Genomic DNA, 24,924 nt, shown 5'->3' with positions numbered 1-24,924 from the left:
AAAGCATTTTACTAAACTTTTCAATACGAATCCCAAATTAATCAGGTCCCGAAGTGGTGTTCCATACACCATATGAGTATTTTAAAACTTGAGCAAAGTTGTATTTTAACCATCATTTCCTTTCAACTACAGCTCCAGAAACCAGCTTTATTGCTGCACAATTGCCTTATCAATGGACACATGAAAAAGAAAACAAAAAATTCAAAAGGTACTTGTGACAAACAATTTGTCACTCTTCATTACTGGTTAATTACAATAGCAAGAAATTACCAAACTTACTTCAGGTTACACAATTTCAGAGGCAAAAACCTCAAAATCTCTACCAGAAAAAATCACATCTATAGAGCCCAAAAATGGCAGAAAACTTAGTACTCTTCTGCTCAGATAAAAGTCAGAACTGAATCAAGCACAATATATCATGTATTCATTCATTTGTTCAAAATTCTTTGCCAATGTATGGCTCGCTTACACTTACACTTGAACAGAGAGAGAGAGAGTTATCGATAGGTCATTTATGCATCACTTGAGTTCAAGTACTGAGATATGGATGCTGCATTAGGATCAAACTTCACATCCATATCAGAATACAAGATGCTTCAGTAACAAAAATCACAAGACCCTGTACAGACTCGAACTGGCTTCTAACTTCAGCGACAAATGCAATGGTCAATCGTAGCATTGAACCATCTCACAATCTTCATTTTCAGCAGTGTTAGTTGTAAATTTTAACAGGCTTCTCGTACGTCGGGCGATTCTGCAACATGAAAGAAAAGAGTAGGTATTATTAAGAAATGAGGAGGTCCAGTCCCATTTATTTAAAAACTCAGCAGAGTAGAGGACAGGTACAGCTAGAGACCTTCACAGTAACCAAAGTTCATCTCATGGAGAAACAAAGAGACGATACCAGGAGCACATTGAAGTAAAACATTGCAATTTGTACATGCATTCAATCGGAAAATCAACTTTTTATACGGTTGTTAAGCCTTTTTTGCATTCAATACTAGAACTCTGATCTCTCCAATTCCTTCCAGAGATTCTACTAATGTAACTAGGTTATGTTCCCAGGTGAAGCGCCGATAGAAGCAGAGGTATTCAACAGAAAATCAGATAAATCTTGAAGTAATTAAGAGTTTGCCTTCATCCTCAACAGATGGAAATACTCTGAAGTGCTAGATGAGTAATGACAACTATGGAACATAGGCAGCACAAAAGGAGAACTCCTAGACTCGTAACCCGCCAAAGACATGATAAAGAAACCTCAAGAGTCCACGAGTCAAATCTCTCTCTGGAACTAACTTTACGTATTAAAGCTGTTAATTTTTTGTTCTTTTACCAATTACAGAGTATGCCCACGAGTTATAACCGAACATTCAGATTACCTGATATGCTGCATGAATCCTTTTAGGGGCATTGTCAGGATGTTCCAAGCCAAGATACTGCTCCCAAGCACCATAAACATCCTTTCGCTGCATGTTAACAAAAAGATCCAAAGATGCATAATTACAGATTCATTTAATGAGAATTTTAGCGGTGGCAGGAGTTGGTGTTTAGTACCTGGAAACGGTTGGACAATATATCTGAGTCCTCAAGGTACTCAGGACGGCCAAGTGAGAGGAATGCAAATTTCCACTGAAAGTTGTAAACAAATTAAAGTAAGAAACCAAGCATCAACTACATACATACTAATCCAAACCATTCCCGATTCCCCCTCCCCCAAACAAACAAAAAAAAAAGATAAAGGAAACCAAGTACTAACCAATATATGTGTAAAATGGGAAGCGATTATAGTAAATTGGTTTGAGTAAAATAGCTATTCATAGGAAGATAAAGCAATGTCAAGTTGCAAATTACCTTAGCAAACTCTTCATCTGGGACCTGCAATTTCTTCTGTATTCGCACCTTCACTTGAGCTAAAGTCTCACCCTCATAGATAACCAAGAGGAAAGGTTCCCCAAAATTCTGAATTTGCTGTTTCAAATGTCAAGAAGTAAACAATGCTGCATGAGACAAAATTCCTTTTTTCTTGTTCACCTTTTCCCTGTGGGTAAGGATATGGGGGGAGAGAATCTTACCATTTGGTTTTGTGCAGTCTCTTTAGTGAAGTGATACACATGAATCAAACGATCATTCGGGCCTAGATTTTTCTCTTCTTCAGGAATCTGCAGGGAAGAAGAGAAGATACAGATTAATAAACTGCAATTTAACAGTGTCAAATAGTGTTTTTGGCCCTAGAAAGGTAATTGAGTTGCCGCTTCATATTTATCGTCAAGGAAGTTATTAAGGAGTAGCATGCCAATAATATTCAACACCTGACATTTAGCATTAGCTATTATTGGGCTTCTATGCTATATTGTCCACACTCCACATGTACCCTAAAAGTGTGGGGATGTTAAGTGTCGCACTTTGATTGAAGGAATGGGATGTTGTCTCCTTAAATAGCATTTGGATAATCCTCAATAAACAGTGACGAATCTAGGATTCGTAGAACATGGGTGCACCACTTAAAAAAAGAAAGAAGAATATGTATTAAGTGGGAATTGATACCTAGACCTCTAGCTCTAGGTGACAACATTCAACCAAGTGCACCATTTAGTTTTCTTGTAGCACTAGTAGTAACAGATAACATTCTACCAATTTTACGAAATATATATATAAAATACCTAGTTTTGCGGTGAGACCACAGGTTCACGTGCCCCATAATTTAGCCTTAAATTTGCCTCGATCAACAAATGTGCTATTTTTTATTTTTTATTTGTTTTTGGGGGGGTAACTCAAGGTCCATTTTCTTTCTTTACAGCACCAATTTAGATGAAAGTATCAAAAAAAAAACTAAGACCTTATTCTCGTCTGCTTTTTCACACCACTATTCTTTAGATTCATGGATCTATATAATAAGACTATCGATGACAGCAGTAGCTTGTAAAGGCCCTACATGATTTCAATCTTTTTTTATGACCAACTTGTAAGTCAAAGTCAGCAGCATCTATATGTGGTAATTAGTTTGAGAGGAGGGGGTGAGGAAGAGAAGGATAAAAGCTTTTGACCACAGGAACACTACCAATATTTGTTCAAGCTTTTGACCATAAGAAAACTACCAATATGTGTTCAAACTTTTGACCACAGGAAAACTCACTACCTTACCCAACATAATGGCCACTGTATAAAGGCACATGCAGATATAGTAGGGACAGAAGTGGAGAATCAGAAAAGGGAGTGTAAGAGAGAGAACCTCTTCGGCCCGCAATGTCCAGTACTGGTCATTTATGTTCTCTATCTTCTCACTTGTTGGAAATATCTGCATGAAAACAATCATTAAAACAAGAGGTAAATATAATGGAGACAAAGACGATGTCTACAAACAAATATATCAGTTAACTGTTTATATTATTTGTAGACTTGAACAGTTTCTGAGCTTATGTCATAACGACTAGGACTTCTCCAGAGGCAAATATTTCTGGCGACAAAATAAGAAGACCTAGCTAAGAAGTATAAAATGAAGCAAATGTTGAAGGATTGAAATCAATACTTTATAAATTTTGTGGTAGAAGACCTCTAGCAATCGTAATTCTGCATCTGGCTTTGAAAACTCAACCTGTAATGCAGCACAGTAGAGTAGCATCAAGTAAAGCTAACAAAATAGAAGCATCAATAAAGGAGAAGAGTAAGTTTTCAGTTCACAGACAAGTTGAAACTAGGCAATACCAGACCAAGTTTACCACTTTACCTTTGTCTTTAGATCATTAATTACATCACCAACAGTAGATTGTTTTGGTAGTCTGATAGTGTAAGTGACCACCTACAAAGCGAAGGAGGAGAAATTTGAGTAATTATAAAAGCAAAAATTCAGAAGGAAAAAATCGTGCTCTCGGTTAGAGAAAGGTAAAAGAGTAAATCAATGAAAATCAGAGCAGTATGCTTACTTCATCTTTGGTAGCATGATGAAAAGCTACTTTTAAGGTTTTTAAACCTTGCAATTCTGGCAAAGGAATGTCCAGTACTTCATAGTACAAAATATCAGATGTCTGTCAACAAGTAGTTAAAAGAGTTAGACTTTCAGGAACTAATGCTCATAATTATTAGTCAATGTTACACTCACCTGATTGTAGTGGACCAGCATATCTCCAAGGGTGTCTACACCTCTGTACTTAATTGGCTGGGGTTTAGGTTGCTGAGAGTAACAATTATGGGGTGTGAGCCTTATTTTAGATGGATCATCCAAGCCAAGTCGCTGAGCTACTCTTTCCACAACTTCATCATATGTATTAATCTTTGACCTTTTCATAACAAGAAAATGTTTGAGAAAGTAATAGTGATAAAACCTTGTGGTAAATCATCTACTCTACCTTTATAATATATAATAAAGAAGAAAAAAAGAGTAAGATGACATTATTAGCATATGCAAAGTTTTAGAACATACAGCTCTAAACAGAAATCATCCTCCTTCAACTTTTCTAAGGATCGGAAGTGAACAACCTGTAAGACATGTTATAGTAGATCAGAAAATAATTAACAAAGAAATAGTAAAGCTAAAGACAAATTCCAGTGTCATATTTCATTGGATATGGAACAGAATAAGGACATCACAAAGTTCCTTTTGGAAGTAAGGTCTATTTATGCTTAACCCATCTCATGTACAAATTTCTGTTCGTTATAAACAGAACTCGACTTTGTTACCAGGGAACCACAAGTTAAAACTTTTTTTTAGATAAGTAATAAAAGTGTATTATTGATGTAAACCAGCAAAAGAGAATGTTGGTAAATAGTACATCCAAAAATAGTTTATTTACAGTGAATGCAAGGAACAAAGAATCAGCTATGGCCTCCGGCTTTAAAACAGAACCAAAAACGATAGAACTTTGGCGATCGAATTGAAACTAGCCCATTAAGGAACACTTAAGTTACGTATAACATACTTCAAAATACATAAAATATATGTCAGGAAGACAGGAACTGCCTATTTTCTCTACTCAAGTAAGGTTTACATTTTTTTATCGTCAAAATTTTGAGACATAGACATGGTGACGTCCATGTTTTGCTTCTAGTGGTAAGAAACATCATACAAGCCACCCCCTTTTTCTTTATCATCAAATTTCAGTAAACTACTTTTTTTCTTAAAGGGAAGCACAGTGCACAAAGCATCCCGTGTTAGCAGGGTCAGTGACAAAATCTAAGCAATCATTTTTCGTTGCAACACTAATTAAAATGTTTCATGGAAATTTGAGACTGTGAGTTACTACAAAGTTTCTAAACAAAAGAAACCAGCTCAAACAACGTAATCTTATAAGATATTAAAATTCAGCAGCTATGCCTATCAAAAACTTCTTTAGCAATTTACGGAGAAGTCAGCAAGTTTTCTCAAAACATCTCTCTCTCATCTATTAAGTTGATACAAGTAATCTGAGCGACCAGGGCCGCTAATCAGTATCCCATTATCTAAGGCAAAAAAAAAGAAGCAATATCCGTTATCCATTACCAGCAATGTTGAAAACATAACTAACAGGACAAAATGGAAGAGAAAACTAGCTGATAAATCTATACACAGATTACCTGGCGATTTTGAACATACTCCAGGAAAGAAGGAACATCTGGATACCGTAACTTCTGGAGACTTTCAGAAGAAAGGGATTTCTGATAGCATACTATATCACCATCCTCAAGCTGCACAGAAATGAGTATCAGACAAATAAATGAAATCTCCTGCCACTACACACTTAATGGTAGTTTAGGTATACCTGGTTCGTTCGGAAAGCAAATTTCTTGTCGATGGGTTCACACAAGACAATCGGTTCAAATTTTATTTCCTGAACAAAATTAAGCAAAAGTGAGATTTAGCACAAATGAACTAGTGAAATGATCAAACATAGTCCCCTTAAAGATAGTTAGAATTGCTCTAGGCATTGTTAGGTCGCCAAATTATGGAAAGCGATTCTGATCCAAAAGCAAACTAGAAACGGTAAAAAGGAATTAAGATCATATGAATTCTATGACATGTCGAGATTGCATAGGATACCATCAGGAAATAAGCTCCTAGACATATGTTTGGTCCACACACAAATTGGAAAATGGAAGGTAAGATTTAAGATTGTAAAGGAACCAATCAGGAACATAAGCTTCTAGAGGAACCAAAAGTTTGACCACATAGTGGTCATTTTGTTTTAAGCTCTTCCTTTGAATTGGAAGTCCTATCACTACAGTCCCTAACAATGTCTACCGTCTGAAATTTTGTAACAAAAATTCTAACCAATTTGGTCTTCTTCTGAACTTCAGTTTAAAGCCTTAAGTTTCTGGGTCCACACATATAACGCTATTCTACATTCCTATTGTTGTTTAGCCATAAAGGAATTGAATCTTCTGTTTCTCATGAACTGCAAACGAATCTAAACCAAGGATTTGATCAAAAAAACAAAAAAAGAGTAAAATAACAACTCTTAAAAGCCACCACTTCGACAACTATAAACCAATGAGGAGGAAGAGGGGCGAGTCCATAATAAGAGCCTGAAGGAGAAAAGCCAGTGCGAAGAAGAAATGCCAAGACATTTTACCATTTATTTAATCTTGGACCTAGGCACAAGCAAGTGCAAGCATATGTGCTAAAGGAAGAAAATCCAGATACTATTGGATGATGACCAGCATAACAAGGCTGGAAGGGAAACAGCTGTCAGAGCAACTGCAAGTTCTGGAGTGGCATGGATGCCTATCTAACGCATCTCTAAAACTTCTAATTTCCAAAAAAGTGATGATACTCACTCAATGACCATCAATAATACCCAGAGATGTTCTAGGAACAAACCTCATATAGTTCAATCTCTTGATCAGGGGCATAGCCAGCCATTTCATTTAGTTTGTTCAAGATTTCAGTTGGATTACTCGTTCCCTTCACAAAGAGTCTTCCAGCATACCTTCAGTACAAGAGACAAATCATCAATCAACAAAAATAAATGTTTAATTAAAATGGACATTAAAGAATATAATTTATATTACCTCAGCTCTTCTTTCTCAGGATCATAAATCTTGAAGAATAGCATAATATCATCTTTAGTCTTGTCAGGTGGAGTGATGTGTCTCAAGTCCTTGTAATTATGCACACGCTATTAAATAATGCTTGATAAAAAGAAAACTTTAAATTAGCATTTCACCGGAAAAACTTGTGAAGAATATTTTACCAGTCCAAGCTCCACTTCCAAGAACAATTTTAGCTCTGCATTTTGAACCTTATTTGACACTTCCCTCAACTGCCCAACCTAAATTTGTGTAGAACTTATCAGGTAATTGAGCAAACACAGAGATCTGTCAGCATGACTTTAGATAGGGGTTTGTGGGGATCAGTGATGTCCTGATCTAAGTCACCTTAACACAGATGTCACACCTTTTGAAGTTACATTGTCTTTGCAAATTATAAATAAACATCAGCATCCCATGAAAGACAGCAAGTCTTGGCACAGCAGATAGATTGCTAAGGAGACAGATCCTTTTTTCTTTGTTTTTTGGTTAGAAAAAAGGGTTCAGGTTAAGTTTAAATGGCGAAATGAGGAGTCATATAGATGACCCCAACTTATTTGGGACTGACACATAGTAGTTGTTGATGTATACAGGTAAGTTCAGTATTCACCCTAGATTTATTGGACTAGGTTATACAACTCTGAGTCTCCACAAACCCTAGATGAGGAGTCTAATGTATGGAACATCCGGTTTAAGTCAATAAACATCATGGTAAAAGGACAGTTTACTGGATCTGTCTAATAATTTAAAGAGAAGTATTTACAGTTTGAGCTTCTTCGAGATGTGTTAATGGCCGATTTGGACGATATGTATGATTCTGGCGCTTTGCCCATAGCCAAAAACGTTGAGATTGCACCGGTACACCAAATTCTTTGGCAACCTCCTCCTGCATGCAGCAACATAATTAGTCAACAGAGGCATTGTAACCACTACGTCTAAGCTTGATTCCATGTAAAAAGTTTAAAGGCCTCAACAGTCGAGACAGATTTCAAATAATTTTCTATTTTCATAAGTCAAGACAGATTTCACCTGCTTTAAAGTCTAAGGAAGTGAATCGCAAAAATATAGATCCCTAACCTAATGTTGCATCAATAATGGACACAAAAACACAGAACTAATGTTACTTTGGACAGCCATAAGTCAAAAAGCCAAAACAAAGACACAGATGGCTAGGCTAATCAAAGCATAGGTTTAAGAAAGCTAACTTTTTCTCCACACCTACGCCCACCTCTATAGTAGTGTTTATAAAAGCTCAGTGTTAATTTCTGATAAATCAAGATACACATGACAATACCTAGGAACAAAAATAGAGATACAGCTAAAAAGAATATCATGTTACCTTAAAAATGCTAAAAAGTGTCTGCTTCTGAATGCGAAAACTCCTAACTTTGTCATAATCCACTAAATCAAAATATATGTCCTTCCCAATCTGCTGTCTGAGGTCTTCATCACGAGAAACCTGAAAAGGTGATGTGTTAGGTACAAAAGTTCTCACCTTAAACACCACCCTTTCGTCCCAGTAATCACTGAAAAAGTGGAATATTTAAAGAAAATACCTTTATAATTGTGTAAAGGTGTGCCTCTGCTTTCTCCTTCTTCTTCTGCTCTTTCTCTTCTTGTTCTCTCTTTAACCTTGCCTATAACATGTTCATTAGTCTAGTCAGCGGCAAACCAATAAACAAATGCAATAACATAAAGTAAACAACTCATGTGGCAGTCAGCATCTTACCCTGACATGCTCAGCAATGTCCTTCTCATCAACATTACACATTATTTTCTCTTTGTCACTTTCCCGAATATAGACCAGCATGTAAGCATTTGAGTACTTTGTAAATTTGAAGGGAGTATTATTGAATCCAGGATTTGTTTGTGGCAACTGCTATATAAATTAAAAAGAGACGATAAATGAGAAACAACTCAGCAAATCTGCAATCAAAAGAAAAGATGTGAATGAGTAAAATCAAATCAAGAATCACCTCTTCTTCTCCTCCATACTGCTCTTCTAGAGCTCTTTTCACATCTTCTTTAGTCACACGTTCATCGTCAAATTTATACCTGGAAAAATCAGGTTAATTTGAGTTATGTGGAAGAAAAAGATACATGTTGAAACATGGTATATATTTCAATCCAAAGCACAAAACTTTGGAGTCCCAAAAATCCAGGTACCTAAAAGTACACTATTAGCCAAATATTGAATCATAAAATACTCATCCTAAAAAATTCTGGACTAAAAAGTCAAGAGGCCATTAGTAGATTATGCCATGCCAAACACAGATATTACCTCACAAGGAGTATTTCATGCACCACAACTATAAACAACTTTATTAGGTCCGTTTGAACACAAAGATTACCTCACAAGGAGTATCTCATGCACCACAACTTTAAATAACTTTATATTTACCAATGATTTAAGCATTACAAAGAAATTATTCCAACAGGAATAACTCCTGTGAGGTCAAAGGGATCTCCAACAAGTAATCACCGGAGATCAGAAAATTAAGATTAAAAAGTAGTCACTTGTCTGAATTAGAACCAAAATTTGAGCCTTCTCGCTAGAATCAAAAATTTAAAGCAGTTTTTGATTTAACTAACACCATTTTTCTATTTCACACATTTCGCTTAGTAGCAATGATTTTAATTTCCTGGTCCATTAGTTCTTTTTTCATCTGTGCCTTTTTTTTCCCACTGAAGTGTGTTTTAATTGCAGTTTGCTCTCAAACAGGTGCCAACCTTGCCGCTTTTGTGTTCTTTTACGAAAACCAATCACTACGAGTAAATACAGGCTCCTCCGAAAAGTTAGCTACAAGTTAGTGCTAGCAGGTGCTGATCTAATAGGTTGGCAACCAGTTTATATGAGTAATCTTAAAATCATATACAACAAAAACAGTTTTGGCTCTATACAGACTAAAGGATGATAAAACTGTAAAAGGTCCCAAGCTAAACTCAATAAAGTCTGCCTTAATTAAGTGTGAATTCTTGTTCGAAGACTGTCTAGTCTTTCGGTCTCTTTATCATTACAACAAATAGAGGTGTCAATACCCATCAGCCCTGGGGATTTCCTGCATTTTTTAAATATTTCTCCTCCAGAGAACAGCTTAGGATGCCTCCAAAGAAGCATTAAGTTGCATCCCCGGGTTTATAGCACAGTTAGAGCAAGAACTCATAAGTTGCTAAATACAACTGGATGTACTATAATTCAAAGGCCAAAGGAATTATCAGGTGAGGAAACAAAAGAAGAGTAAAATGATGGACTCAGAACCCAATCTTGAGGATAAAGATTTATAGATAGAAGAACCAGAGGAGGTGGTGGAGAACAGTACCTGCTTGTATCTGGTGGATCATTTGGAAGGAGAGAAATCCGAGAATTTTTGTAGGGAAAGAATGCACTATAGAGAAGATTAAGTGGAAAGTAATTACCACTTTAGGTTTTTGGTGTAAAGAAATGAACATAGAAGAAGAAATTTAACTGTGGATTTCATAGGAGCTTTGTAAGTAGTCCTGTTTTTTTGTTGGTTTTTCTATGTAACTAACACTTTTGGAGGTGGCCAGCATAGCCCTTAATGCTGAGGAATACAATGTTACCAGTTTCAAAAAAAAAGAAGAGTAAATGGTTTTCAGGATGAGGAGGAGGAGAAGACACAAGGCATGAATCCTTCAGCTCTCAGGTGGGTCATTTGGAAATAAAGGACTAGGTGAATGTTTGAAGGTATACATCCTAGTTGTGTACATTTGCAGGATAACCTCTTATTTTTAGTAAATTCTTGGTGCACCTATGAAGTTTCTGCTTGTATTGAAGATTGGATGCCTTCGTGTAGACAACTAACTGTTTGTGTAGCTTATCTACTTCTTGGCGTACTGCTAGTAGCTAGGATTTAATCCCACATATTTTACATATTCAATTAAATTACTATACCTTGTAATGCATGAGGTTGGCGTAGAACTGAAGCTTGATACACAGGTCATCCACAAGAAAGGAAGTTTCAAGTATCTTGGGTCATTAATCCAAGGAAATGGAGAAATCGACAATGATATCACACAATGTATAATCCCTCTTCATCAGTTTCTTGATGAGTTCTTTCAGTGATTACAAAGTTACCTATTTAAAAAAAAAGATATCACAGTGTATTGGTGCAGGGCAGATGAAACGGAGGAGAGCCTCTGGAGTCTTGTGCAATAATAATGTACCACTGAAACTTAAAGGCAAGTTCTACAAATGGCTAGGCCGACTAAGTTGTATGGGGCGAAGTGTTGGCCAGTTAAGAATTCTCATGTTCAGAAGAAGAGAGTTGTGGAGACGAGGATGCTCAGATAGATGTATAAGCATACTAGGAGAGATAAGATTAGAAATGAAGATATCCCGAACAAGATGGAAGTAGCCTCCGTGGTAGACAAGATGATGGAAGTGAGGCTGAGATGGTTGGAGCATGTGATTAGGAGATGCACAAATGCCCCAGTGATGAGGTGTGAGAGGTTGGCAGTGGTGGATTTACACTTTGTTTGGATGGTTGTTACGTATTGTTTCATAATGTGTGGTATTGTATTGTATAGTATCCTACTGTATTGTTTTAATGAATAAAGTTAGATGGATTGTATCGTGCCGTCGCTACATAATGTCACAAATCTATAATCTGAAAGATAAACATACAAAAAAAATGTAGGGAGAGTAGGCTACTATGAAAATGTAGGACAAAAGATGAAATATGATTATTAAAAAATAAATAAAGATAAAATGAGAAGAAAATATTAATGTAACGACGCAATTGCACCAAATCAATCGTTACATAAAATTGGTCTTTTCGTCCTTACCTAACGATGGATTTAAACAATACAATACAATAGATTTTATGTAACAATCAAAACAAACGTTGTATTCAAACTAACAATACAATACAATACAATACAATACACTGGGTAACAACCATCCAAACAAGGTGTTAAGGGAAGTTAGAGGTAGGCTGAAGAACTATTGGGGAGAGGTGATTAGACAAAGGACATAGTGCATCTTAAGCTTACCGAGGACACGTAGATAGGAGGGTAGGGAGGTCGATAATTAGGGTAGAAGGTTAGTAGGTAGTTGAGTGTTGTCTCACTTTATTGCAGGATAGTCTTGGTGCACCATACATGTTTCTCCTTGCATACTGGTAGCAGTAGTTCTATGTCTCGTAGTTTCTTGCCCTTCGATTTCTGTTATTGCCTATTGTTTCTTTGCTTCAGTTATTACATTATTTTGTTTGTTAGTGTTCTTTTTTGAATGTTATGTAATGATTTCTCTTTTTGCTATGTGTACTTTACTTCTGTATTTTGTTTCTTTTTTAAAAAAACTGCTTTGATATGTGTTACTTGAGCCGAGGGTCTTTAGGAAACAACTTCTCTACCTCCCCAAGGTAGTGGATAAGGTATGCGTACATTCTACCCTCCCCAAACGCCACCTGTGAGATTACATTGGGTATCTTGTTGTTGTTGTTCATTAAATTATTACCTTATTGAGAAAAATTAAACAGAAGAACAGTAATGTGAAGATTTATGGGTGGCTATTAAAGAGCAGAATCTCAAAAACATTGTCAAAGGATTGTCAACTACTAGTCTACTATCACTTTTATCTGCCACCAAAAGGGCAAAGCAACTTAACATTAATAAGAAGATAGCTTTATGAAAAAAGAATACAGCTGTCCTTGTCAGAAAAATAAAAAAGGATACATCTGTTGAATGCATGATTCTGTCATACAAAAAGTTCAGGAGCACAGATACAAACTCAGAAATGTTTACCATTGATCTGAAAGAGTTGGCCTTATGAAAGCATAATAGTGCCCACCATGCACACCACCACTGTGGACTAATACGCTGCAGATGGAAAAAAGTTCCCCAAAAAAAGAAAAAGATCAAGAGGCCAGGAAAATAAATGAATGAGCTAAAGAACTTTATGTGAATTCATAGCTTAAATATACACAAGACACTAAAGTAGTGGACAATCTGAGATATGATTTAGGCATCCAGAAGTCTGTTTTAAACTTTTAATAGACTAGGCCAAGCATGGTTGTGTTGAACTTCATAATCAGGAATTACTGGCTCATCCATAAAGAGCATATCCAGTTGTCATAGCATCGCCCTTTATTATTTCCTACTTAACAATAAATAGGACTCAAAGCCAAAACTTCAATGTAGGAACATACACACACACAAAAGAGACTGAGACATTCTCATTCCTAAGTGAAATTGGAAATATTTAGATTAGAGCAGGAGAACCTTGTATTTTAGGCAGTCGTTCACAGCTGTAGAACTCTAACTAAATTTGGAAATACTACTGAAGTAAAAATAATATAAACAGTGTAAAATCCTTTGCAATCCCTGAAGAGACGGCCAATTCTTGAGTAAGGTCATTCACAGACAAAACAAGAAGGATGAAGGCATGCACACTTGCACAGGACAAGCATGTACTTGTTTGTTTAAATCAAACTGCTGAAACAAAAAATTCAAGTGAAATGCTAACCCATTACCACTGAAAAGGGTGACATAAGAAAAAAAAATTAAAGGAAGAGTACTTAAAAATAAAATAAAAAACTCTAAATGCCCCACCCTATCTAGTGATGTTGCAACTCACGACTTGTTGAAGACAAGTAATCCCAAATTTAGAAGCTATCTGCAAGACATGTAGACTCCTAGACCAAATGTAAGTAAACAGACCCTATTTTCCTCTGGGACGAATTTAAGGGCCCTCATTAACTAGCATTTACAGAATTAGGAGTCTCATCGAACCGAGTGGGAAATAGTTATACATCTAAATTATATGCCTTGAACTGGAATATTACATTAACATTTTAGCACAAAAAGATATAATGAAGACTTTCTTGAGCATCTGATACCTGTGAAGTGTGTAAAGGTTTCTGACACTTCCATCTGCCTCAGGTGACAAGTATTTACCATTCTCTCTATCTAGATCGAGTTGCAGAGGGAATTCATACCTGTCATTTATCTACATTGCATCACCAAACAATAAAATCGTATCAAATGATGAATATCGGTAATCTGACAAGTATTTTTGCTACTTTTTTCTGTAACTCTCATCCTATTGATGGTACTTTGTCTAACGGAGGGCCTAGAAGGATACACCTTATGTGCAAGGCTGTTGAACAGTTAAAGCTACAAAGGGTGGGTTAACTTTGAAGAAAAGATGATTGTATTTAGAAAATTCCTCTTACATGCATCACCAATGGTTACACACTACTTCAACAAGAGCACCACCATATTGACCAAGAAATGCAATGAACATTGAATAACATTTGCAGAAAACAATCAAAATATCATTAAAATGCTTATCGGAAAAAAATAACCTAAAGGTATACCAGAAAAAGAAAGAAATATTCTAAAGAACTACATATAGTTCATGCACCTACATTAGGCTTTAAATGACAGGGTCATAGTTAAGTTTGGGAAAAACGCCATCAAATTTCTACTAATTGTCTAGAGCCAACTACGAGCAACTAGCTGTTAAACCCACAATTTTATAGAAAGGTTTAGACCTAGTTTTATAGGGGAATGAACTTTGGATAAAAATTTAAATGAACAAGGAAGCCCCAATATAATCAGGTTTGTGTTATATGAATTTCTAAAGCATGTTTGATATGCATAAACAGCAGTGCCACAATAATTTGCTTTTCTTTTTCTGCTTAACTTAGAGCCCCGTCTGGACATGTGATATGGAATCATGATCTGAGATCTGATTGATTTTAAGTTGAAGTGTTGTTTGGACATGCAATTTGAAATTTTTAAGACATTTTTTCTCATAAACACGAAAACCCCAGTGAAAACTATCAAAAAATCCTCAATTCTTATACAATCTTACCAAAGGAGCAAACCATAGTTCATAAACAAGATATTGGAATATCCTAAGGCGCCGCCGCATCAATAACCCCAAATCTCCATGTTCCTTTTTATAAATAGATGTCTATGATTACAAACTTTCAAATACACATAATTTTATAAATACCCACTAGTCAACAATGGTAGCAACTAGTAATTCATTAATATAATCATTTCACATGGTACGGACAATCACTTCACCCCGAGCATTAGTCTTTTTTTGTAAAATATAAAATGACGGGTCTTTTTTTACAAAATATAAACTTATGGGTCAAGTGTTACATTTTTAAAAAAATGAAATCGTGATTTGGAATCCCAAATCATGTTTTTTGGAGAATTGGGGATTTGAAATCATGATCCCAAATCGCATATACAAATGCTGATTTTGAAATCATGACTTGACATCACATGTCCAAATGCAAGCTTAATGTTCACTGGTTATTTTCCCTTTGGTTGTAAAAAAGCTTCTTCTCAACTCTCACTTCCCACAATCAATGCTGCAGCCCAATAGTCCTTCCTATATTTTTATATTTTCAACTTGAGCTTGCACATAAGCAGCAAGATAATCCTTCCATCCTTTTTTTGGTTTCCTTTTCTGGACGGAGGCTGCAAAGAGCGGTTACGTACCTGAACTGATACCGTACTTGTTTTCTAAATCTCTTTAAGAACCCCCAACTCATTGCTTCTATCTTTCTAACCTTAGCAACCATTTACCCCTAATTGTGAAAACCATTGAGGGTAACAACTGAATACTGCAAAAGTTGTATTAAATAAAAGCATTACTAACACTTCACAGCACAAAATATAAGCTGTTTTATCCTTTTTGATGACGATAAGCTACTTTATCTCTTGAGAGGATAAACAGAAGAATACTACCTTTGATGATATATATAAGCACCCAGAGGTACTCTTCAAGCATCATTAAGTAAATTAACCTCAAGATGAAAGTACTGGCAATCAATAAGTACACCTTTTCTCTAGATTTCATAAAACACGCTATGGTTCTGTGATTAAACAATGCAAATGTATTTAACCTACTGATGTCAAGAACGATAACTAGCTTTATATGTCAAAACTTCTTGAAGATGAACAAGAAAGATCTGAATGGATCCATCATTTTCATCTGAGAGTCATCATATAAATGGAAATGAACGATTAAAACAAATCTATTTCATTATTCTTACAGAAATCTATACCATTATCTACAGAACTTTTACTAATGACTGCTTTGCGATATGACTAAAGATGTCTTGCTACCGGCTTGCATTTTAGATGAGAAAAATCCTAACTTGCTTCATTAGAAGATCAATCCCTCAGACTGACCAATCAAATTTTGTTTTAATTTTGTGACCTTCCAACTGAATTTCAAGCTCTGATGAAGTCCTAATATGCTTTCCCATTATTTTGGGCTGATTTTGTGATTTGACAGTCTTCTTCTGTTGTTGTAACCTTATGTTTGAATTCTAAAACTGTGTACACTCCATGCTTCCAATTGCAGGGCATTAGAGCTGAAGAACGGTCTTCAGCATGAAAATTAGATATTGTGGACCATTAAAAAATTGGAAATTTGCTGGACCTTGTTAAAACTGACCTTCACCATAGTGTCCCGCGAAAAATCATATTCAAAGCGCTTTAACTGAAGCTGCAGGACAGGGGGGAAATCCATAAATAAGACACCCTTCTTAGCATCCTGAAACAACCAAATAGTAACATTAGATAAGTGAACCTAGGAAAAATAGCCTAAACCTTCAATAGATCAACAAACTGGAGAAGATAAAAAGAAATACGAGACAATGTTGCCAAATGTAGTTGCAGCCTTGCAGCTTAATTTTATAGGAACTTATGCGAACTTTTCCCAGAGTAACTAAAGGAGCACTTGGAACTGCAAGACTAGTCTGCTATCTCACCTGCAAACCATATTGTTCCGCATGGTACTTGTTATCGCCCTCGAGACGTTCAACTTCAACATATTTATCAAAAGAAGCATAAACATCAGCACAGCCTTTGACATCAAGCTGAAGATCTGCCACACACAATATATACAGAACACCATAAGGTGCAAAACTTAAATGGTTATAGAAGACAACATCAGGAGCTTGTCTGATCTACTAAACCATAAAATGACTCCTTTCTTGTAGATTTGTAGTCCACATTGATGCACTCAATATAGTTCATATGGTGCCCTTCAAATAACTGCTGTATAGTGCCTTCCACAACAGTACCCTAACAGCAGAAAAAGAGTGATCATGTCAATTAGAAATTACTGAAGCACCAATAACCAACTGAAGTTTGATTTACCTTCATTTTTTCTTCAAGCTTTTCACAGAGAACACGATTGAGTTCTTGCACATCATGCTGCAAGAAAGAATCATATGTGTCCCATCCAAATGATTTTGTCAACTCCTTTGTTGCTATACTGTTGTCACTGTACTGGAGCTTATAGAATAAGCTTTGCAACGCTAGAGGGATACTAGCGGAGGGCATATCATTTTCAGTTGTAGGCATGTGGTATACAGCCTGAATTTAAAATCAAACTTCGTAATCAATTAATACAAATTTAACAATCGGCCCCATAATAGAATGGATAAAAGGTAGCTAACCTTCCTGAAGTAAGGAATATGGTACAGAGTTTGGAGAAGTGAGTTCATATAACAGGTAGCTCCTTGGTTCTTCAGTCCAACAAAGCCAGTTTCTTTTTTTGAGTCATACGACCAATAGTCAACAATTTTTCGGACAGCTACCTCAGCGTCAACAACACATGTATCATCAACAAGATAACCTTTATTTGGATCATATAGTTCACCAAGTGGCATAAAGGATGTGAAACCCCAATCACTTTCTCTTGCATTGAATTGGTGTTGCGTCTCTGTAAAGCATGCGAGAATAACATTTATATAAACCTACTAGACCATAAATGCAACCATGGCAGTTTCAAATAGTTGTGGGCTTAGCTGAAACAGCCTGACAATAATAAAATCACACAAACTGGAACTAGCCAAAAAAGAATTATGTAAATATTTGATTCTGCCTACATTTACATTATAATCAATCATATACTGCCTAAGAGCTCAAACTCAAAATAACTAGAGATCATGCACCTATTGAGCAAGTGTGGAATTTTTCCACTATACTACTATTACTGAGCACTTGCAAAGACAGAGGCAACGTGCCTTCCAAACTTATTTTTTCTCACTGAGAGTGATTGGACTCCAACTTTAGAGAAGCAGCTTTGCATGAGTCAATACTACAAGTTGACCTTATCTCTAATATTAGAGCAGAAGAACTTCGTAACAGGGGAGAATGACCTTGCCTCGAACCCAAACAATTTTTGTTCTTCACTGTATATACTTCAAGTTAGGACTTGATTAGGAATCAATCGACTCCAAACAATGAAGAGATTTGTTCAGCACCTAATATAGCTTCAATCGGTAGAAAAAGGAATCAAGACCTAAACAAAGTATACAATCCCCAGTGATGAGGTATTTGTACAGCGAAACATACCTGGTAGGCTTCTATGCCTGAAAGGAGTCTAACAGCTCCAAGATATATTCTTGGCATTTTTCAGTGCTCCTTCTACACCAGTAATATACACTTACTAAACTTTACACGAGAGATATGACCCTTTTCCCCTCTAAATTTTACAATACAGTACTTAAACATCGACAACAAAGACATTAAAAGAGATGCTAAATTTGGTATCCAATCGATTCAACAGGTCATTCTGTGACAGCACAGTTTCTTTTTAACATAAATGGGGAGAATGACATATATCTACCATGCTCAAAATGAGGGGTAAGAAAGATTTCCTATTCATTCACGGGAGTCTTTAAAGCCACAACCAATTCCAAGCACAAGAAGTTCAGTAACCACATAAATGTTGTCTAACTCATACCCTTTTCACCAAAACAAACATTTTTGACACCAAAAAGAACTTTGGTTGCAACGCAGATCTCACCTAGTCTCTCTTACAGAAGCAGAAATAAAAAGTAAGGAAAATAACAGGAGACAAAATTTACTTATCAAGTTCGGTGGTGGTGGTGGTGGTGTTCTGTTTTTTTTTCTTTTTTATTTTGGTGGTGTCATTCCCTCCGTTCTCTATCTGCTAATTTTTCCCTTTAGAAATAATCAATTATGTGAGTCACATGACTGTCAAAGAACCTTAGTCCCATAGTTTTTATAATACCTATCTCAAAATAGCAATACAATACAAGATGAGGCCCCACCCATGCTACATGTTATATGTTGATTTTAATGTGTTAATTGACGAAAAAAGCAAGGGTGTCAAAAAAGCTTAAACTATGGAGAAGCACTTTAGAGAGTGAGGGTTATAGGAGACGTAGAAGTAAAACTGAAAACATGCACTGTGAGTATGTTATTCATAGAATTAAAGAAGATGATTGAAATGGGGAAGTGTTATCAAAGTGTTACATTATAGAATAATGCCTACCAAAGTAAAAGTTAAGTTTCATAAAATAACTTTTTCACCGGAAATGTTAAATGTCATAGTGGTTAGAATTAGCTCAGTAAAATAAATTTTGGCAAGGCCCATTAGCTCTGTTGGTTAGTGCGCCATGCTAATAACGCAAAGGCCGCAGGTTCGAGACCTACATGGGCCAGACTTAGTTGATATTCTTGCCCCAAACTCCACTTATGGGATTACAATGGTGTGTTGTAATGTTATATCATAGTGAATGTTGGGCTGCTAAAGTCCAACATATTCAGAAGATGAATGGTGCAGAGATGTAAATGCAAAGATTGATGTGTGGTCATACAAGATTAGATAAGACTAAAAATTACCACATTCACCAGAAGGTACAAGTAGCACATATTGAGGATAAAATGAGAAAAGGTCGTTTAGAGAGTTGAGTGAGATGGTTTGGTCATGTCTACGTCGACCTACAAATACACAAGTTCATAAGTATGAAACTATGGCGAGCGCAATTGTTGAAGAGATATTAGATAGACCTAAAATTACATGGCAAGAAATTGTCTCAAAAGACCTACAATTTCTTGGAATCAATGTGGACTTGGTTAAAGATAGGGTGCAATGGAAGAAAAAAATTCATATAGGTGTTATCTACTAGTAGGGAATAGGTTTTAGTCTTGTTAGTACATTGATTTTAAACCTTTTATTTTTCTGGGAGTATTTTGGCCTATCATAGATTTATATGCCTGTAAAAATATAATGAAATTTTACTATTATAATTATTTTCTTAATATATATTTATTATGTTTCACTTTTATTTTTATTTAGTACGATGATATTATGAGTTAGCTTTAATGGAAAAACATGGTTAGTGAGGACTCATATAGCCAACCCTATGGGACTGAGGTGTAGTTGTTGTACTATCTCAAAACAGCATAACTTCAAGAAATTCAACCAAATATGTCCCATTGAATCAAGGGCCGGGTTTTTTTTTTGTATTAACTTGCACACAAATGCAAAGGAAGAACTTATGGTTGCACTGACATGCTTTCGAATACGGAGGCAGAATGCTAAGAGAGTAACAAAACTAGCTTGGCTATGTATATGGTAGTTTTCCTTCATTGCGTTTTCTTGACTTCTCATTTCTTAGGTTCTTTACGAAGAACCAATAGACATCATTTCTGTTCAAGAATCAGTTACACTATTCTTCTCTTCCTATCAACAGAAAGTTTCTTTTAACCTCTGAAGGAGGAGGACCAAATCGGGTACACTGCTCTACACAACAGAATTACACACAGCAGGCAAAAATGGCAGCAATCCACAAAGCAGCAGAAAATGAAAACAGTAACTGGCAGGCAAGAGTACATAGATTAAAAAAACTTGATATTTAAATTTTTAAGGAATAGAACTTATAACTTCCTATTTACAAATGTTAGTCAAGAGATCCTCAACAAACAGGCCCCACTCTAGTAGCTACTGACCATGACTATAGAAACAAGTTTTTCATTGCAATTCTGTTTTTTTTTTTTTTTNGGGGATGCATTGAGCTAATCAGGTTGCACCAAATACATGGCGATACATATTCACACTTGTCATCTAAATGAATCGGTAGTAGAAAGACAATATGATGTTTGCCTCCTCAACAAAGTATAGCCAAAAGACCCAAAACCAAATTATTCTAGTGGACACTGTTTTGAATAGCATAAAATATCACCTCTTTTATGGCATACAAGGGTAACCAACAGCCAAAGTCATAGTAAAGACTACAAAAGCATTGGCACAAGCACACCATAAAGTAAACAACTGAAACTGGTTTTCTATTATCGGCGAGATCATCAGAATTTTGGATTCTTACTGAAGTACCTTTTCTGATGGAGTACTTGTTATGAATTTGGTTAACAATTGACAAGTTGAACTGGGCATATCTACTCCACCCGTAAGGTAAATTAGCTGAATCAGCAACATCCAGATACATGGACAGGTAATCAACATTGTTCCCCTTGGGAAAAATTAAAATCCGCCTGGCAAAACAAAAACAGCAGAAAAGAGGTCATCATGGGATTATGGAAGTAGCTTTAAACTTGCAAGTAGCATGGAGAGATTAACAATACCATTTATAGCCACCGACAACAAAAGGGTCAGAGTATAGTTTCTTTACATTCAACCTAGAGAAGTTTTCTATCTTCCAAGTAAACCTTGAAGTTTGAGGATCCTCTGGTGGCTGCTTTTCCACATCATTGCCGGTTTCTGCTTGTGCTAACAAGCAATTAAGGAGGAACTATTAGAAAAGAACTTGAAAGCCCATTCTCAAGAAATTAGCATAATATATAGTGAACAATCAACTGATGGCTGAATATCATAAAATTTGGCAGGTTGTGGTTAAGATGCAGTCTGTAATCCTTCCCCGGTCCCTATATCTGCAAAGACATATTCATGGAACAAATGCCCATATGCTACATGAGCATGACACTAGAGATGTAACAGAACAGTTAAGATACCCTGGAAACAACAAAGTGGCTCTGGTTTAACTTTAAACAAATACTGCAAAAGGTAAGGAATCTTCAATTTTCCCACACGTCACTCATCAAACACGCCATCAGAAAAATAGTGAAAACACAATGATCATACAAAATAAGAACTGAAATCATATATTCCAGCACATATAAATACAACAAACGGCAAACAAAACAGATACTAGGAAATCTGCCGTCTTAATAACCCTTGGATTCTTTAAGGACGAGATTTCACCATTACCAACAATGTACAACTATCACATCGACACATCCCAGCCCACTAGTGATATTGTCCGCTTTGACCCTAGGCCCGCAAGGGTTTAAAACACGTCATTAGGGTCTAAGGCTTGCTTCCTTATATACCCAGCATCTCTCCCATGTTTTGTTGATGTGGGATTTGCCTATGGTGTTTCATACACTCTTTAGGGACTCAACGTCCTTGTTGAGATTTGCCTCACCGTTGTTCAAGGTCGCATGCAGAGTGGCACTCATAAGTGATACCATATTTGTCACAGCCCAGCCCACTAGTGATATTGTCCGCTTTGGACCTAAGCCTGCACGGGTTTAAAACTAGGGTCTAAGACTTGTTTTCTTATATACCCAACATCTCTCCCGTAGATGTGGGATTCGCCAAGGGTGTTTCAATAACCATAAAAAAAATACAAGGTGGAATCACAATTTCCTCCTAAAACTATTCCCTCAATTGATCAAAGGGTGGCCTAGTGGTCAATGAAGTGAATCAAGAACTATGAGACGTCTCAGATTCAAATCCCAATAGGTGACAAAAACACTAGGTGATCTCTTTCCATCTGTTCTAGCCTTTGTTGGACAAAGACCGTGGAATTAGTCGAGATGTGCATAAGCTAGCCTAGACACCACAGCATTAAAAAAACTATTCCCTCAAACGCTTAGAATCATTACAGGCAAATTACTTCCTTCTTGCGTCCTTTTCCCTTGCATTTCTCTATTTGCCAACATTTAACCTAATAGAACCATTAAATCCCAGTACAATGTCTCCAAAGCCTAGCAATGTCATAGTTGAAAAAAAACAAAAACAAACCCAGAAATTAAAAACTTCAAATTTTACCTTCCATAGGCTGAGGTCCTTCAAATACCAAATCTGAACGCGGAACAAGCATCTCCTCCTCTTCCTGCTACCCCAACGTAAGTAAAAAAACAAAATCAACAAAAACCCAGAAGCATAAACACCACCAAATCGATTTTAAAACAGAAAACTAAAACTCCAGTAAAAACTGAATCCGCCAATTGAACATGTATACATGTCTGTATACAGTCTAAAACAATAAACATAAACTAAAAACTGAAATCAACGAAAATCCACAAGCAGAAACAAGCCCTAAACTGATTTTAAACACACAAAACAAACTAAAACTCAAAAAAAAAATTGAAACAACCAAACGAACATGCCTGTGTATACTGACTAGAAAATCATACAGAGGGCAAGAAATACTGAGACTTACATCGGTAGGAGCAGGAGTCATTATGGTCATTCGATGAAGAAATTGAAGAGAATTTTGAGTTGATTTTGCTGTAATTTTGAGAAGAAAACTGAAAGTGAAATCGAGAGATCAATTGTAAATAGGAAATCGCCAGAAGCTGGCCAAAGAAAATATTGTTTGCAAAAAGAGGAGAAAGGGTATTTTGGGTAGTTGACATTTTTTACCTATTTTATTTTATCATTTTTTTTTCACTTTAAAAAAATTATTTTTTTATTTTTTTGGTATATTTGATTAAATATGCAACGCGGTATACTCATGGTAATTTCATAAGTGTAGAATGTAGTATGAACGGAATGATGTCGAACCTCGATATAGATAAAGCATTTCAAAGTAGATTTGAAAAGTAAATATATTAGTAAAGAAATTATTTTACAAATAACATAGAAAAATAATAAACACAAATAGATTATACGATAATTTAAGCAAAAGAAGCAACATGTAATAATACGATATTTGAAATATGATTCTTAAATTATGTCGTAAATCACATTGAAAGCTCTCAAAATATCAAAAAATTAATGTATTTACGATTTTATATCATTTTTATTTTATATAATTAAAATTATTATTTTTGAAATCATTCTATCATCTTGATTTGTCTTGATTTCCGTATAGTTCTATAAATTTTTATATTTTTTTGTCTAAGTATTATAGAAGAGTCTCAAATAGTAAAAGTTATATTATGGTACTAGGCATACTGTTGTAGGTGTTTGACAATAATTATATAGACATTTTTACTATTAAAAAAATAATAAATTAACAAACATGGAAGATAAAATGAATATATATGCATCTCATTAATTTACATTAATGTAAATTAAAATTAAGTATGTAATATAGGCATTCAAATTACAATCGTGCCTTTATGATTAGGGTTAACAAAACACTCATAATGCCATTTTAACCCTCCTTAGGTCTTAATTATTTGTACTTAATGTAAATTTAAATTTAAATAATTTTGATCTTAATATCTTTAATAGGTATTTTCACGTTGATAGTTTTTCCTATTTTGGTTTTGAGGTGCATTTTGCTTTATTGAGATGTTTTTTATATTATTTAGAAGTTTCATACACCATGTTTTTCATACCTTTTTGAGGATAAGAAGACATTTAATAATATCTGGGTTAACAAAACACTCATAATGCCATTTTAACCCTCCTTAGGCCTTAATTATTTGTACTTAATGCAAATTTAAATTTAAATAATTATGATCTTAATATCCTTAATAGGTATCTTCACGTTGATAGTTTTTCCTATTTTGGTTTTGAGGTGCATTTTGCTTTATTGAGATGTTTTTTATATTATTTAGAAGTTTCATACACCATAATTTTCATACCTTTTTGAGGATAAGAAGACATTTAATAATATCTGGGTTAACAAAACACTCATAATGCCATTTTAACCCTCCTTAGGCCTTAATTATTTGTACTTAATCAAATTTAAATTTAAATAATTCTAATCTTAATATCCTTAATAGGTATTTTCACGTTGATAGTTTTTCCTATTTTGGTTTTGAGGTGCATTTTGCTTTATTGAGATATTTTTTTATATTATTTAGAAGTTTCATACACCATGTTTTTCATACCTTTCTGAGGATAAGAAGACATTT

At 35.4% G+C, this 24,924-nt stretch overlaps 1 protein-coding gene across 3 annotated transcripts; it reads right to left on the bottom strand.

The window, feature by feature from the left end:
* Nucleotides 1-200: 200 nt before the first annotated feature.
* On the bottom strand, nucleotides 201-23,430 carry LOC125843597 (ubiquitin C-terminal hydrolase 13-like). Of its 3 annotated transcripts, none has more exons than XM_049522733.1 (32): nucleotides 23,277-23,430; nucleotides 22,883-22,949; nucleotides 21,394-21,538; nucleotides 21,146-21,303; nucleotides 17,457-17,722; nucleotides 17,155-17,373; nucleotides 16,971-17,079; nucleotides 16,764-16,879; nucleotides 16,448-16,546; nucleotides 13,860-13,969; nucleotides 12,766-12,840; nucleotides 8,976-9,054; nucleotides 8,729-8,878; nucleotides 8,556-8,636; nucleotides 8,339-8,458; nucleotides 7,763-7,885; nucleotides 7,164-7,241; nucleotides 6,982-7,070; nucleotides 6,791-6,899; nucleotides 5,733-5,801; nucleotides 5,548-5,658; nucleotides 4,418-4,473; nucleotides 4,097-4,274; nucleotides 3,921-4,022; nucleotides 3,725-3,796; nucleotides 3,527-3,592; nucleotides 3,230-3,295; nucleotides 2,073-2,159; nucleotides 1,852-1,968; nucleotides 1,555-1,629; nucleotides 1,380-1,466; nucleotides 201-754 (listed from the first exon to the last, which is right to left on the bottom strand). In XM_049522733.1, the coding sequence occupies exons 1-32, from the start codon at nucleotides 23,304-23,306 to the stop codon at nucleotides 713-715; spliced, it is 3,351 nt and encodes a 1,116-aa protein (XP_049378690.1). In that variant the 5' UTR covers nucleotides 23,307-23,430; the 3' UTR covers nucleotides 201-712. The 3 variants fall into 3 exon arrangements, with proteins under 3 accessions (XP_049378690.1, XP_049378691.1, XP_049378692.1); XM_049522734.1 differs by having other exon boundaries at nucleotides 6,982-7,073; nucleotides 7,167-7,241; XM_049522735.1 differs by having other exon boundaries at nucleotides 8,729-8,875.
* Between the last annotated feature and the right edge of the window lie 1,494 nt (nucleotides 23,431-24,924).

Source organism: Solanum stenotomum, chromosome 11 (genome assembly GCF_019186545.1).
Source record: "Solanum stenotomum isolate F172 chromosome 11, ASM1918654v1, whole genome shotgun sequence".
Classification (NCBI taxonomy): Eukaryota; Viridiplantae; Streptophyta; class Magnoliopsida; order Solanales; family Solanaceae; genus Solanum; species Solanum stenotomum.
The sequence above is the reverse complement of the archived record's forward strand: the minus strand, read 5'-3'. Positions and strand labels throughout refer to the sequence as shown.

What these genes read in the sequence shown, in the direction of transcription:
- LOC125843597 (XM_049522733.1), bottom strand. Translation starts at nt 23,306, where the DNA reads ATGACCATAATGACTCCTGCTCCTACCGAT. An exon ending in AGCTTGAAGAAAAAATGAAG is followed by an intron (nt 17,080 to 17,154) that starts GTAAATCAAACT and finishes TTCTGCTGTTAG; the next exon opens with GGTACTGTTGTGGAAGGCAC. An exon ending in GGACATTGCGGGCCGAAGAG is followed by an intron (nt 2,160 to 3,229) that starts GTTCTCTCTCTT and finishes TCTTCCCTGCAG; the next exon opens with ATTCCTGAAGAAGAGAAAAA.